This window comes from Podarcis erhardii, assembly GCF_964252035.2.
Source record: "Podarcis erhardii genome assembly, chromosome: 3".
Taxonomy (NCBI): domain Eukaryota; kingdom Metazoa; phylum Chordata; class Lepidosauria; order Squamata; family Lacertidae; genus Podarcis; species Podarcis erhardii.
Genome location: NC_138507.1, coordinates 92,317,722 through 92,332,051, shown reverse-complemented (window position 1 = coordinate 92,332,051; position 14,330 = coordinate 92,317,722). Strand labels below are relative to the sequence as shown.

At 43.5% G+C, this 14,330-nt stretch overlaps 1 protein-coding gene across 2 annotated transcripts in view; it reads left to right on the top strand.

The window, feature by feature from the left end:
- Positions 1 to 13,714, top strand: part of STUM (stum, mechanosensory transduction mediator homolog) — a 40,349-nt gene extending 26,635 nt beyond the window's left edge. The window contains exons 2-3 of one of the 2 annotated variants that reach the window (XM_081854232.1): positions 8,852 to 9,040; positions 12,569 to 13,714. In XM_081854232.1, coding sequence (XP_081710358.1) covers positions 8,852 to 9,040; positions 12,569 to 12,603 — 224 coding nt within the window. In that variant the 3' untranslated portion in view covers positions 12,604 to 13,714. The remainder of the gene's footprint in view (positions 1 to 8,851; positions 9,041 to 12,568) is intronic. The other variant, XM_081854231.1, reaches the window with a different exon arrangement.
- The last annotated feature ends 616 nt before the right edge of the window (positions 13,715 to 14,330 follow it).

Genomic DNA, 14,330 nt, shown 5'->3' with positions numbered 1-14,330 from the left:
ATTGAGGTCTGTGGGCTATAAAAAGGGAGAAAATAGAAACAAGCTCCTTTATCAGCAGTGAATTGTAATAGGACAGACATTTTGGGATCTGATGGCTGTGATGGGCTATAAGCCATAGAATGTCATCTGGGCTGTTAGTTCCATGAAACAGAGACATTTAGATGGCTGATAATAACCACAAAGGGGCTGCAGGGAAGGCATTGCTCTCATGTAGAAAAGCAGATACAGGAACTATCCTTTAGATTACATGCTCTGGAAATGGATCTCCTATCATTAATTCTTCTGTGTTTCATTGTTGCTGCCAGCTGGGCTGATGACTTTTGGGAGAAGAAGCTTTGCTTTAACAACAAACTGATGCAGGTTCTCAAAAAGTCCAAGGCCATGCCTAATACCCACCTCTTTGTTGTTTTCCTTTTAACTCATGTTTTTCCTTGCTAACGTAGGAAAAAGAGTCACCAGGCGGCATATTTTGGCTGGAAGTTATTGGTCATACTTGTTTTTGGACTTGGAATTCTCCCACCACATGGATTTGGGATTTATCTCAAGTGAAGAAACTCAGAACATAGTAAGGTTTTAAGATCAAGAATTGCATCTAGAAATCACTGCCATGGGGGTGAGGTACCTCAAGGCTGGGGGCTGAATGTGGCCCTCCAGACTTTTCTATCTGGCCCTTGGGACTCTGTCCCAGCAGCACCTCTCCTCTAGGGCAGCCCACATTGGCCCTGCCTCCCTCACACCTTGCTCAAATGCTTTTTCCTGTCATCATGTGCCCTTGCACTGCCATAATGTGTTTTACTTACCCAGCTGTGTGTGTGTATATAAACCTCTGATTTATATTTGAGGTTTTTTGCATGGCTGGACTGTAGCCTCCTGAACAAAAGTACAGTGGTACCTTGGAAGTCGAATGGAATCCATTCTGGAAGTCCATTTGACTTCCAAAACGTTTGAAAACCAAGGCACAGCTTCCGATTGGTTGCAGGAAGCTCCTGCAGCCAATCGGAAGCAGCAGAAGCCGCGTTGGACATTGGGGTTCCAAAAAAGTTTGCAAACTGGAACACTCACTTCCGGGTTTGCGGCATTCGGGAGCCAAAACATTCAAGTCGCAAGGCGTTCGTCAACCAACAACTGTACGCGTCACTTTGGCCTTCGGTCACAGCTACCCCCGGCATGTGATCACCATGTGGTCCTGGAGCTGAAAAAGGTACTCCATCCTGCACTATCGGGTTAAATGTATTTGTCGGAAGCCAACTCAAATAAAAAGATTTTGTGGCACTTCTGGAGGAGGGAATCTGGTCACAGCATCTGTGCCCTCTCCATTCTCAGTCACCATTCAACGGAGGTAATCAGTCAGCCGCACATTAGCAGTGACCAAGTCTGCCGGACAACACAGCATGTTATTTTTTCATACAGTACCAACATTTTATTTTAAATAATGTGGTATTCTATTGGCATTTTTAAAATGAATATTGTAGCATTGTGGGGCTACTCTCAAAGCTGCCCCAGAAGCTGCAGTTAGAACAAAATTTGGCAGCTCAACTGCTCACTGGGGAAGAAAAGGCTAAGGAGCAAAGCCTACACAAATCCGGAGTAGAGACCCTAAGATGGTTGGATAGCGCCTTGTATGCCTCCTTCCAGCAACTCCTGCAGCCAAGCTGGAGTATTGCTCTGCTTTCCTTTGGACCACATCAGCAAGGCCCAGAGCGGGGTGTTGTTGTTTGGGCTGCCCAGGACCTCCATACACACTGCCTAGGCTTATGCCCTGGGGAGGTCACTTCAGTGCTGTTAGTACAGCAGTTTGACTTCACCCACAGAGGTGGGTCGCTCGAGACAGATGGATCGCCACCACAGCAACAACAAAGAACTATCTCTCTTCATGCCATTTTCTTTCAGGGATGGATAATTTGCTGACTCCAGGACTATTTAGAAGCTCATTCTTTTCCTGCTCTCCTACTCTCTCTCGCTCCTTACAACTCTCTCTTCAACTAGAGTTGAAGCTGTGGGGCAGGCTAGAGGCCAGAGGTCATGCTGAAAAGCGACGGCTGCTGCTGCTGCGCTATCCTGTGCATCAGCTGCTGGGCAGGGAGGCTGAGCAGCCTAAACAAAGCCCCGCTGTGCCTTTGGTGTCTTTGAGGCTTCCTCCGCTCTCACTGAAATCCTCTTTGGGCTCTGTGGAGGGTCTCCTCGTGAGCCACAAGGACTCTCCAGCACTCTCCTGCTATTTCCTGGTTTGGATTTATTTATTTATTTATTTATTCATTCATTCATTCCCCAGTGACATGCATATACATGATCATTGCACAAGTCAATCACACATAAGTGGGAGGGATGCCTGTATTCAGTATGTTCAGTTCTGACATTCAGTGTAAAGGCTTCTGCTATACAGCTTACATTAATAGGGAATTCAAAATAACTCAATATCAATATTTGCTTTTTGAAGGGACATAGGGATGAAGCCAGCTGAAGCATAAATTCTGAAATCTTCATTCAAACTTTGGATTATTTATTTTAATTCTTTCTAGCATTTCTCTTTCACCTTTACATTACATATTTATTTTTAAAAGTGCTCAAGGCAGTTTGTGTGTGAGGAGACAATGAGGCACAGGGTACGGCTCCATTCCAAAAAAAAAAACCCACTGTGCTCTGTTTACTTTTGACTGATTTTGTTTTAAGAAAGACACCTAGATTTATATCAAACAAACCCCCGGAAAGAGGTTTTAGTATCAACACCTGGAAACCATCACATCTTTTCAGGTACTTTTTTTCTTCTTGGGTTCCTCCCCACTTTCCACTTCACTTAATAATTTATTTTTATCTGCATTTCTTATGGCACTGACTCTTAGAGATAATAGAATCATAGAATTGTAGAGTTGGAGGGGACCACCATGGTCATTATTCCAACCCCCTGCAATGCGGGAATCTTTTGCCCAACGTGGGGCTTGAACCCATGGCCCTGAAATTAAGAGTCACGTGCTCTGTTGACTGAGCTATTAATGTTTTAACTCAGTTTGTGATGTGCTTTCCTTATGCACATCCCTGTGCCATTTATGAAGGGCCTCCTAAGTGATTTGATAGCAATCACTGAAAAGAGCAAACTCCAATCAAGCCCTTGACTGATAGTTAGAAGTACAAACCTTGGACCAATCAATAATAATAATAATAATAATAATAATAATAATAATAATAATAATTTATTTATATCCCGCCCTCCCCAGCCGAAGCCGGGCTCAGAGCGGCTAACAACAGTAAAATGATACAACATTCTAAAATCATTTCATTATAAAATGAATTCAAATCAGATTAATGGCAACCATTGGGCTAGAGTTCTGTGAGGATTGCCAAAGGAGGGGGTCAGGCTGTGCCCTGGCCAAAGGCCTGGTGGAACAGCTCTGTCTTGCAGGCCCTGCGGAAAGATGTCAAGTCCCGCAGGGTTAACTCAAGAGAAGTTAACTGTTGCAAATAACCTTCAGCCACCAAATAGACTACTTTTAGTCAAGAGCATGGTCAGTTTTGGAGTGACTCTGTCAGTGCCTCACAGTATGTGGAACCTTGGGTTACGTACCTCTCCTTACAAACGCTTTGGGTAATGAGCTCTGCTAACCCGGAAGAAGGTGCTCCTGGAAGCAAACTTTGCCCTGGGATGCAAGTGGAAGTCGCGTGGCGGTGGTGTGGCAGCAGCAGGAGGCCCCATTAGCGAAAGTGCACCTCAGGTATGGGACGCGGGTGGCGCTGTGGATAAAACCTCAGTGCCTAGGACTTGCCGATCGTATGGTCGGCGGTTCGAATCCCCGCGGTGGGGTGAGCTCCCGTCTTTCGGTCCCAGCTCCTGCCCACCTAGCAGTTCGAAAGCACCCCTAAGTGCAAGTAGATAAATAGGTACTGCTTTATAGCGGGAAGGTAAACGGCGTTTCCGTGTGCTGTGCTGGTGCTGGCTCGCCAGAGCAGCTTCGTCACGCTGGCCACGTGACCCGGAAGTGTCTCCGCACAGCGCTGGCCCCTGGCCTCTTAAGTGAGATGGGCACACAACCCTAGAGTTGGACACGACTGGCCCGTACAGGCAGGGGTACTTTTACCTTTACCTCAGGTTAAGAACGGTTTCGGGTTAAGAACAGACCTCCAGAACGAATTAAGTTCGTAACCGGAGGTACCACTGTAGATAATACCTGAGAGATCTGTCTGTCAGTGCAGTGATAGTTATTAGGACATCCTTTTTCAGCCATAAGTGGCCAGGAAACAGCAAATATAGGGGACGTTCCTATATGGTAAGTTAATAAAAACAATAATAATACTGAGGCAATTCAGGACAGACAAAAGTAAGTGTGGCTTCACACTGCGCATACACCCTGCTACCACAAGATGTAGAGGATTAGCCAAATTGATAGGTAGAAATAAGGCTACCAGTGACTGCTAGTCATGACAGCCATGTTGCCTCCAGAATCAGAGACAATATGTACTATATCTACGGAAGGCAATATGGCTACTCTGACTAGTGTGCCTCTGAGTACCACTTGCTGGGGGATTGCAATCATGTCTGGCTCTTGGAAATGTTAGGTTAGCCACTCCGGGAACAGAATTCTGGATATGATGGAAAGCCAAACAACCCCCGTGTACACAAATCTGGATGAATGCTCCCTGTTGTATAACCTCCCTGAAAACAAATAGGAACAGGTGCTCAGAGAACGTGCATTGTATATAACCTCACAAGCTTTCTGCAAGCAAATAGGGATGAATGTTCAATAAACAGGTCATCTTAAGGGGCCTTTACCATATCATCACAGCTGATAGTTGAAAGAATCTTTCCTGAGGTGGGCTCATCTGTGATCAGGTAGTTCCTAGAAGTTATTTTTTTGCACAATATTACACATTAAACGTGGGTGAGTCCAACCTTTTGAAAGATTACTTCTTCAGAGGCTAAGTGTAGCGCATCTGTACCACACAATATGTGTGTGTGTGTGTGCTTATGAAGCTTCCTTTTTTATAGTGCTAAAACATTTGCAGGTCTACTCTCCAGCGTTATGTGGGAATGACAGAATGCCCTGCTTGGCTCTGGATCAGCTAACGTTAGTATACCGATAAGAATAACATTTGAAGTGCTGGTGTCTGAAAAGTTCATTAGAGCTGGAGCCAGCATACCCAAGAAAATAACTCCTCTTGAGAGGGAGTCTGCTTACATGAGCTGTGTAAGGGCGACACTCGTGGAAGATCACTTTTCCTTCTCTGTGATTTGTGGAGGTGAGGGGAACAAACATTTATTTATATGAGTGAAGCCTTTCAGAAGAGTCTGCACCAGCTCTTGTCATTCTAGCTTGCTGTGACCGTGTGGGGAAGTAAGAACATGAACATTTAGAACAGCAATATAACCAAACATGGTATCAAGTAGAAACTGCAGCACTGGGTCAAAGAACCAGGGAGTTGGCTCACTGCCAGTGGCTGAGTCATTCAGTAACACCTACCACTACGTTAGCAATTAGGTGTTGCATTTTGCATCTCATTTACCTCTTTTTCCAAAGGTATAACCTCTCAATTTGTGAAGTAGTATGTTGCCTAACTGGAACCAAACAAGAACAAGATTCTTTTTAAACTTCCCCATGACTTTTTTTTCCTTCCCCCACTCCAAGGTATAAACAGATGTTTGTTTATGAGGTTGGTAATAATGGGACACATTTTTTAAGACTGAATTTCTATACAGGGATCAACAGTATTTTTGGGCCAGTAGGTACGGTATATCTCAAATTTTGATTTGAGTGCTGTGGGCATCAGTCACAAAATGGCTGCTGTGGGGGGCATGAGATAAACTATGAACCATGCCTTCTGCAATATAAAACCAGCAACTCTTCTGGTTTATCCACAGCAGGAGACACATGGCTAAGCCTCCTTGCAAAGTTTTCACATTTCGCTTTTGGTGGTGGTGGTGGGGATTCTTTAACCCACCCATACTTACTGTTGTGTAGTATTGTGCAAAAAAATAACTTCTAGGAACTACCTGGTCACAGATGAGCCCACCACAGGAAAGATGCATCCTTGTCGATAGAGGAAAAGGAGCAAGCTATGGAGATTTCAAGGACTTGAAAATAAAATGAAAGCGGGGAAAGTGCACTAAAGCACGGGGGGGGGGGCTACCTCTTTAGGACCCCTGTGTTTCCTATTGCCTGATGTCCAAACAATTCACTTACCAAGCCCAGCTCTGATTTCACTCACTGATCATTGAATTTCAAGTATTATTGTTGTTGTTGTTAATAATTTATACGCTGCCCATCTGAGTGGGTTGCCCCAGCCACTCTGGGCAGCTCCCAACAAAAAGTAGTAAAAACACAATATGACATCACACAATATGATATCATAAACTCCCAGCCTGCACACATAGTCATTTAGGGGCACAGTTTAAAGCAGCTTGGTCGTCTTGAATTCCTGATTCTGCCTTTAAAAATTCTGCTTTTTGTTGTTGTTTTTCTCATGAAAATTCACCTGCATTTTAGTGCACATTTCCCCTTATATACATGTTTGTGTGCAATTTTGCCTAATTTTGCAAAACGATTTTGACAATTAACACATTCATATGTATATTCTGCTAAAACACACATTTTTATGCACACTTTACCCTAGTATGTGCATTTCTTTGTACACATTATGTGTCTGGAGAACTACACCGCAAAATTGGGAGATGGGTGGAATTCAAAGAACGGCTGTGTTTTGATTCGCTTATTGTTTCGGGAAGTGCGAATTAAGTAAATTCATATTTAAATATTAAGTGAATTGAATTTCTTCCTCCCCCCACCCCACCCCACCCCACCCCCCGCCTACAAGCAGGCACTGCTTATAAAATGCATCATCTCACCCTTGGGCTTCTACAGCTGTTCAGTCTTGTGAAAATGAAGCCCTCAAGGATATTGTCTCATTAAAAGAAGAGTCTCCCCATCTTTTCTTCCCACTACCACCTTCCAGCTTCAATATAGAGTTGCTTTCTTCGACCTCAGCGGCTCCCACCCACTCTTTTTCTCTGCAGTGCTTCTAAACTAGCTTGAGGAGAGTTTGGAGAAAGTGGGAGTTGGAAATAAAGGCAACAGCAGGAAAAGAGGGGGGGAGTGTCTTGAGATATTATACAATAGAAGAAAGCAACTTAATTTGAGTTTGCAAAAGGTTTGAGGTTTTTTAAATGGGCAGGGATGGCACAATTTCCCCCCTCTCACTGGTGGGAGTTCTTAGGTAGGCTGTCTTTCTCAAGAGGCCTGGGAGACGAGCACCCACCTCCCCCAAAACTAAAGTGCTTGAAGCTTCACATCCAACACTGCTTTCACCTCTGCCTGATCACCCACCTGCCTCTCTGCTATATTAGGAAATGAGCACTAGAAGATTGAAGCCGCCTCTAATACTATTTTTCCAGGACAGTTGAATTAAAACAACAATAACCGAAAGTCATAGCAGCAATAAAGAATCTAAAGCGCTAGATTAGTCCATGTCTTCACCCTAATGTTGTGTATGTTCCTTGGGATGCTTAGATATTCATGATATCAGTAGACAGTAGACTGTGGATTTGATGGGTTTGCCATGGCTGAAATTTATGGAGGCAGGGGTGTCCCTTCCAGTCCATTGATTCTGCTTTTCCATTTCCTTTCCCCAGAAGTTTAAGGTGTCCCAACAATTCTTTCAGGGTGTTTTTTTTTTGTTTTTTTTTTAAAAACCTATTGTATGTTTTGTACCACTTGTATCAAATGCACCATATCAAAAACATGTTCCTGTAAAATGTATCTTCTACGGGCAGAGTATTAACCTTTGTGAAGGAACAAAATAAAAAAATTCCTTCCAGTAGCACCTTAGAGACCAACTAAGTTTGTTACTGGTATGAGCTTTCGTGTGCATGCACACTTCTTCAGATACTTCTTCAAATAAGTGTGCATGCACACGAAAGCTCATACCAATAACAAACTTAGCTGGTCTCTAAGGTGCTACTGGAAGGAATTTGTTTGTTTCAACTACGGCAGACCAACATGGCTACCTACCTGTAAAATTAAAATGGATTGTGACCAAGTGACAAAGAGTTCTTCATATAACCCAGCTACAGAGCTCTGTGTTTTATTAACATGATCAAACACATTTGGGGATTCAGCTTTACCTGCAAAAGAGTTTTCCATTCCCTGTACCCGCCAGCCTTCCCTGGTAGAGGAGGATAGCCAAGCTGATCAGGGGTCAAGTCTTATGGGGAAACCAAGTCTTATGGGTAACAGTTAAGGGAGTTAGTTAGGTTTAGCCTGGAAAAGAGGGGATAGGGTAGCCATCTTCAAATGTCTAAAGGGCTGTCACATGGAAGATGGAGCAAGCTTGCTTTCTCCTGCTCTGGAGGGTAGGACCCAAAACAATGGCTTCAAGTTACAAGTTACAATGGCTTCAAGTTTCAAGTTACAAGAGATTCTGACTAAACATCAGGAAGAACTTTCTGACAGTAAGAGCTGCCTGACAGTGGAATGGACTCCCTCAGGAGGTTGCAGAATCTTCTTCCTTGGAGGTTTATAAGCAGAGGCTAGATGGCCATCTGTCATGTAATGATCTGGTTAAGATTCCTGCAGTTCAGAGGGTTGGACTAAATAACCCTTGGGGATCCCTTCCAACTCTACAATTCTATATAGTTTTTATGGTATGATTTTATTACACACACTTGATCTTAGCCAAAAGGCCGAGAAGCGATTTTATGTACCACTGTTGTAAACTGTGGTAGGTTTTTAAAAAATAAAATAAACTAGCAGTATGTAAATGAAATAATGAAATGATGTTGGTTTGATATGTTCTCGTTTTGTTTGGCATGCATGTGACCCTCTTCTGCTTCCTTCCACATCCTCACTGATGCTCTTTCTTTCCACAGGGACGTTTGTGTCTGCCTTCACGGTGTTGTGTGGAGCTCGGACCGACCTCCCCGACAGGCACATCTGCTGTGTGTTCTGGTTGAACATTGCAGCAGCTCTGATTCAGATCCTCACAGCGATTGTGATGGTTGGCTGGATCATGAGTATATTTTGGGGAATGGACATGGTCATTCTTGCCAGTGAGTACAGTTGCAATAGCTTCTTTTTTCATTCTTTTTATGGGCATCCACTTGTGGAAGTTAACCGCTTTGCCATCTGGCAACAACAAGCTAAGGCTATTATCTTGTGGTTTGTCCTGTTGGTAGGATCTGATTGCAAGGGCTAAATATAGGGTTTGCATCCTTGCCCCATCCACTCTTCCTTCTCCTTGATAAAAGGTGCACGGTTTGACCTACTCTGCTCTCCCAATCGGGTGCAACATCAGGATTAACAGAACTGCTTTTGAGAGGGACATACCCCACCTCAAAGTGGGGCCAGAATTTTTGAGTGGGAAGAGTTCATGCTTTGTGTTCCCCACTATTTAGAGCAGGGTTTCCCAAACTTGGATCTCCTGGTGTTTTTGGACTACAGCTCCCATCATCCCTAGCTGGCAAGACTAGCAGTCAGGGATGATGGGAATTGTAGTCCAGAAATAGCTGGAGATCCAGTTTTGGGAAACACTGATTTAGAGTGTCAGCTAGGTGCTAATGGGTGGCAGACTCCTGATTTAAAGGACTTGTGATGGCTATGCCTGCATTAGGGAGCAGTAATTAGAGGTTAATTTGCAATCTTGCAGTCCACTTTTCAGCCCCAGAGTAATTGTAGGTCTCTGAACCTGACAGCTATTACAGGGCTGCTATATTTTTATGACTGTACGGAGCTTCAAAAAGCCCATGCCCACGTTTGTTCTTCCAGAGAGCCACGGCAACACAGGTTTGCCACCCTTTCATGTGTGAAGGTGGGTGGACAGCAACTTTTGATAAGAGACACACAATGAATTAATAGAACCAGTTATCTGTCTAAAACTGTGCCTGACTAAGCCTTCTGTATGCAAGCAGCTCATGTATCTTTCTTTTTCTCTTTTTAAGAAAAATGTTCATTTTGTATCACTCGTATATGTCAGCTGGAAAGAAACAGATCAGAAAACAAATTTGGCCTAATAGTGAACCCAGTTTCTGCCTTCTTTCTAAGCATTTTGATCATTTCATTGGACAGGAGGTGGAAGGCCTCTAGAGGTAGTTTTTCCCAACCTTGGGCCTCCAGCTGTTTTTGAACTACAATTCCCATCATCCCTGACCACTGGTCTTGCTAGCTAGGGATGATGGGAGTTGTAGGCCAAAAACATCTGGGGGCCCAAGGTTGGGAAACACTGCTCTAGAGGGCATGCAAATGAAGGGCTTTGCCATGCCTCTGTGCATTCAAGCATTCATTGTTGCTATTAACAATAATGAAAAAATAAGAATAAAGGACTTCTTAATCACTTTATACAATAAGGTCTCCATGGTGGAGTACAGCAATATAAATATACAACATTCAAATCTTATTAAAGTAATTTACAATCAGAGAAAACAAAGTGGGTCCTAAAAATGTGTATTTCAGGTGTCAAGGGGCAGAATAAAGAGATACAATGAAAGCTATACAGTGAAGGCAGCAGATGCACCGTCAGGAAGGGAATTCCACAGTTTAGGAACTGCCTTCAATGGCATCCACTACGAGAGGGCACACAATGTGGATCTACGTGCTGATGTCCGTGTGTGGAAGCACCACACAATGAAGTCTTCCTGTTACACTACCATTTCAGAAGGAGAATATCATGTTTCAATGACTTTTTAATTTTTCATCTGCTCCTGGAAAGCTAGCAAGAAAGATGACCTTACCTTTTTTGCACATTCTAGCTTTCTGCTTGCAGGAAGTTTCTGAAATGAAGGAGCATTGAAGCTTGCTACCTACATCACACCAACTTTCTGAAGAGGCACAGACCCAGAAATGATGCATTGTGTGAATTTCCAGCCACATGCATTTGTTTTCACTTTCTGTCTGAGAGGTAGACCTAATGTTAAGAGGATGTGCCTATTTAAGAGCTGGGAAAAGGCAGCTCTGCACTGGGGCTTAAAGTTCAGCTTGATGAGACACCTGCCATTTAAGGCACCCTCTCTTCCCAAGGTTTTCTGTGATTTCAACTCAAACTGTGTTAGATACTGTGACATACAACCCTCCACTTCTCAGTTATTTGCCCTTTTCACCAAGTGGTGTTGCTGTCATTGTTCTCTGTTTACAAATGGGAAGAAGAATCACACTGAAGTTTGCAGTTTCTGTACTAGCAGACAGGGCAAGTCAACACGACCATACCTCCAATATTTCTTGAAAAAATTCTGGGGCACCTCATAGCCACCCCAGATGGTGGCCCTGCTGCCAGCTCAGATACCATCACTGTACATGTGAGGTTGTGTTTCTTTGCCCTAATGTTTATCACTTTGCCCTTGCTTCCAATCAGGTGTGCATAGGCTCAAGGTCTTAAAAGTGAACTTTGTGTAGTGCTCTTCTGTACCTTCTGTTTTATGTCCACTTCTCTTAACTAAAATGCATGCATGACATAGTTGTGCTGCTAAGTAAGTTGTGCTCCATGCACCAAGTCTTATTGTCTTAGCTTGAAGTAGGCACAAGATTTTAAATTTATAATTTTGTCGCGGTTACTTCATTCATAAAAACCAAATGTAAGTTCTTGCAATTTATGGAGCTGGGGGGAAATCCTCCATTAGTTTTGCAAGCCCATTCCTAATAGTAGTAAATTTCTGTTTAATTGCTTATCACTTTACTTGCTTCTGTTTTTCCATTATTGATGTGCTTTGAATATTCCTGATAGTTACGTCTTTCCTTTTCTCTCTTTTTTATGTTTCTTTCACGTTCTCTAAATGAACAACAAAAGTTTCACAAGGTATGTTTCTCCCACACACCTCTTTTTCTTATTTTTACTGTACACTAATAACTTAGTAATGTGTTTTCTAAGGTAAAATCCATCAGAAATCTAGAGTATAAGATGGGCTCCTCTTCCCAATTTATAACTGGGATGTGCATGTTCTACATGCTCAAATTTCTGACCCTGTGAAGTAATTTTGCTTTCCTTCACTTGGTTATATTTTACTCCCTGGTAGTAATGCTTACATTTTTGTGGGATAATGTAAAAACTATTCTAATATGTTCAAGTGTTATACGACCAAAGATTTTCTCAGGTTTCAAATGTTCTTGTTGCAGACTAGTTTTTGTTTTGTTAGGAAATCTTTAGAAGTGCACTGAAAGACTCTTATCATGTAACATTTGGTGATCCAGTAACTACTTGCGCATGAAAGAATTATGCTGGAAATAGTAGAAGTAGTAGTAGTCATGTTTTGCTCATTTAGCCTTATGTGAATTTTATCTGTTTAGTCTTAATACAAAACTTTGTAAAGAAACAAAACCATGCAGATAAAAGCAAAAAAATTGTGCACTCATTGCAGTCACAGAACTACGCAATGCACACCGTCTTGCACAATGATCCCTCTGAAGATGCCTTCCGCTTCCTCTGTTTGATTTATACCTTCACACCAGCTCCATGCAATCCCACAGGGGGCTGGTCCCTTGGAGTCTTATGGCTCAAAGGGACCACAAGGGTATTACTGGTATTATTTTGCATGATGGCTTTCACTTGAGTTTCAACTACAAAATAACCTGTGGGAACATTCTTCTTCTGCCTCTCACAGGGTACAACGAACATAGGATCCCTCAGCACTTGTGATGCGGTTTGGCACCAACGAAGCACAAAGATAACTTCGTTTTTGTCCTTCTTTTTCCTCTGTCCAGCGGAGCGGAGGTGCAGAGCAGCAGAGAGTGACCTTCACTGATCACTTTGACAGCCAACTCCACTGTGAAGGCGCTGCCCTGTGGATTTTCGGACTAGCACAGCCAATGCTCCGGAGTGACAGGCAAGCCATTCCAAAAGCGGGAGGGGAGCCATTGGCTAGGCTGAGATGTCACCGAGGAGGATGGCAATGGAGCAAAACATCAAAGGAAAGGGACCTGCTAGCTAGAGATGTTACCATTCTCTCCATCTGCAGGTGGGGAACACTTGGAAGCATTTTGCCTCCTTTGTGACTTGCTGAGGAAACGGCTCTGGTGTGAATATCAAAGAAGCAAATGAAATATTTATAGATACATTTATAGATGTAAAAGCAAAAGTTGGATGGGACAACCTGTTTCCCAAGAGACACCCCTTGACTATTTCTTGGGTGCAGGAGGGTTCAAGCTGAGGCCTTTCTTGCTCTCTTGAGTGTGTGTGTATGTAGTTTTTAATGGTGCTCGTTGACAATCAGTTTTCCTCAGCCATCCTGAGATTTTGCTTGCTGCTTTTGTACGTTCTATGTCATTGTTAAGGTGTTTCAGGCTCAGCTGTTTATGCATCCTGCCATCTTCTGCCTGCTGAATGCTGAAAACAAGTTTGGATCTGTTGTCAGCCAGGACGGGAGAAGCTGGCTCTTGCCAAGATCCATCACCACTCCTTGGTTTTATGAGGGTGCTTTGTTCTGGGGTGGGAGTGGGAGGCACAGTTTCTCAGATATTCTAATAACAAATCTTTCAGGCTTGTTGTATAGTAAGTGGAGAAAGAGCGAGTCTCCCCCTACCAGCTCCCTGAGAAGACACTGCCACTAAATGTTACTGTACCCTGGAAACATGTATATACAACAGATTGCATTCTGTAGCCCGTGTGCAGTAGAGCTGTGGCTTCTGTCTGTTTCCTAGCTTATGTGCCCAACACTCCTAGGGTGCACACAGATAGTCTTACATATATTCTAAGCATTAATTGGGAGAAAGGAATCAACCCTGCACCTCAACATTCCAAGATGAGAAAAGGAAGAAGAAGAGTTTGGATTTGATATCCCGCTTTATCACTATCCGAAGGAGTCTGGCTAACATTCTCCTTTCCCTTCCTCTCCCACAACAAACACTCTGTGAGGTGAGTGGGGCTGAGAGACTTCAGGGAAGTGTGACTGGCCCAAGGTCACCCAGCAGCTGCATGCGGAGGAGCAGAGACGCAAACCCAGTTCCCCAGATTACGAGTCTACCGCTCTTAACCACTACACCACGCTGGCTCTCAAAAGGAAGTTAAATTTACTGTCCTCAAATCTGTGAACCAATGCCATCACTGTTTAGAGCTTCTTGGGCATTGTTTGCCCTCAGTCACCTCTAGCCAGGGCTGATCAAAACCCCTGATCTCAGGTTCAGGCTCATAAGGTGTAGATCGATTGCACTGGGGAGACCTGGGTTCAAATCCTTGCTTAGCCATGAAGCCCATTTGGTGAATTTGGGCCAGTTAAACTTTCTGCAGTCCAGTCTTTGTCACAGGGTTGTTGTGAACACAAGATAGAGGCAAGGGCAGTGTATGTGTGTGCAAACCATGAGTGCCACCTGAGATTTTGGAGGAAGGACAAGAAAAGCATGTGATTTGTTAAATGGCTCCATGTTTTT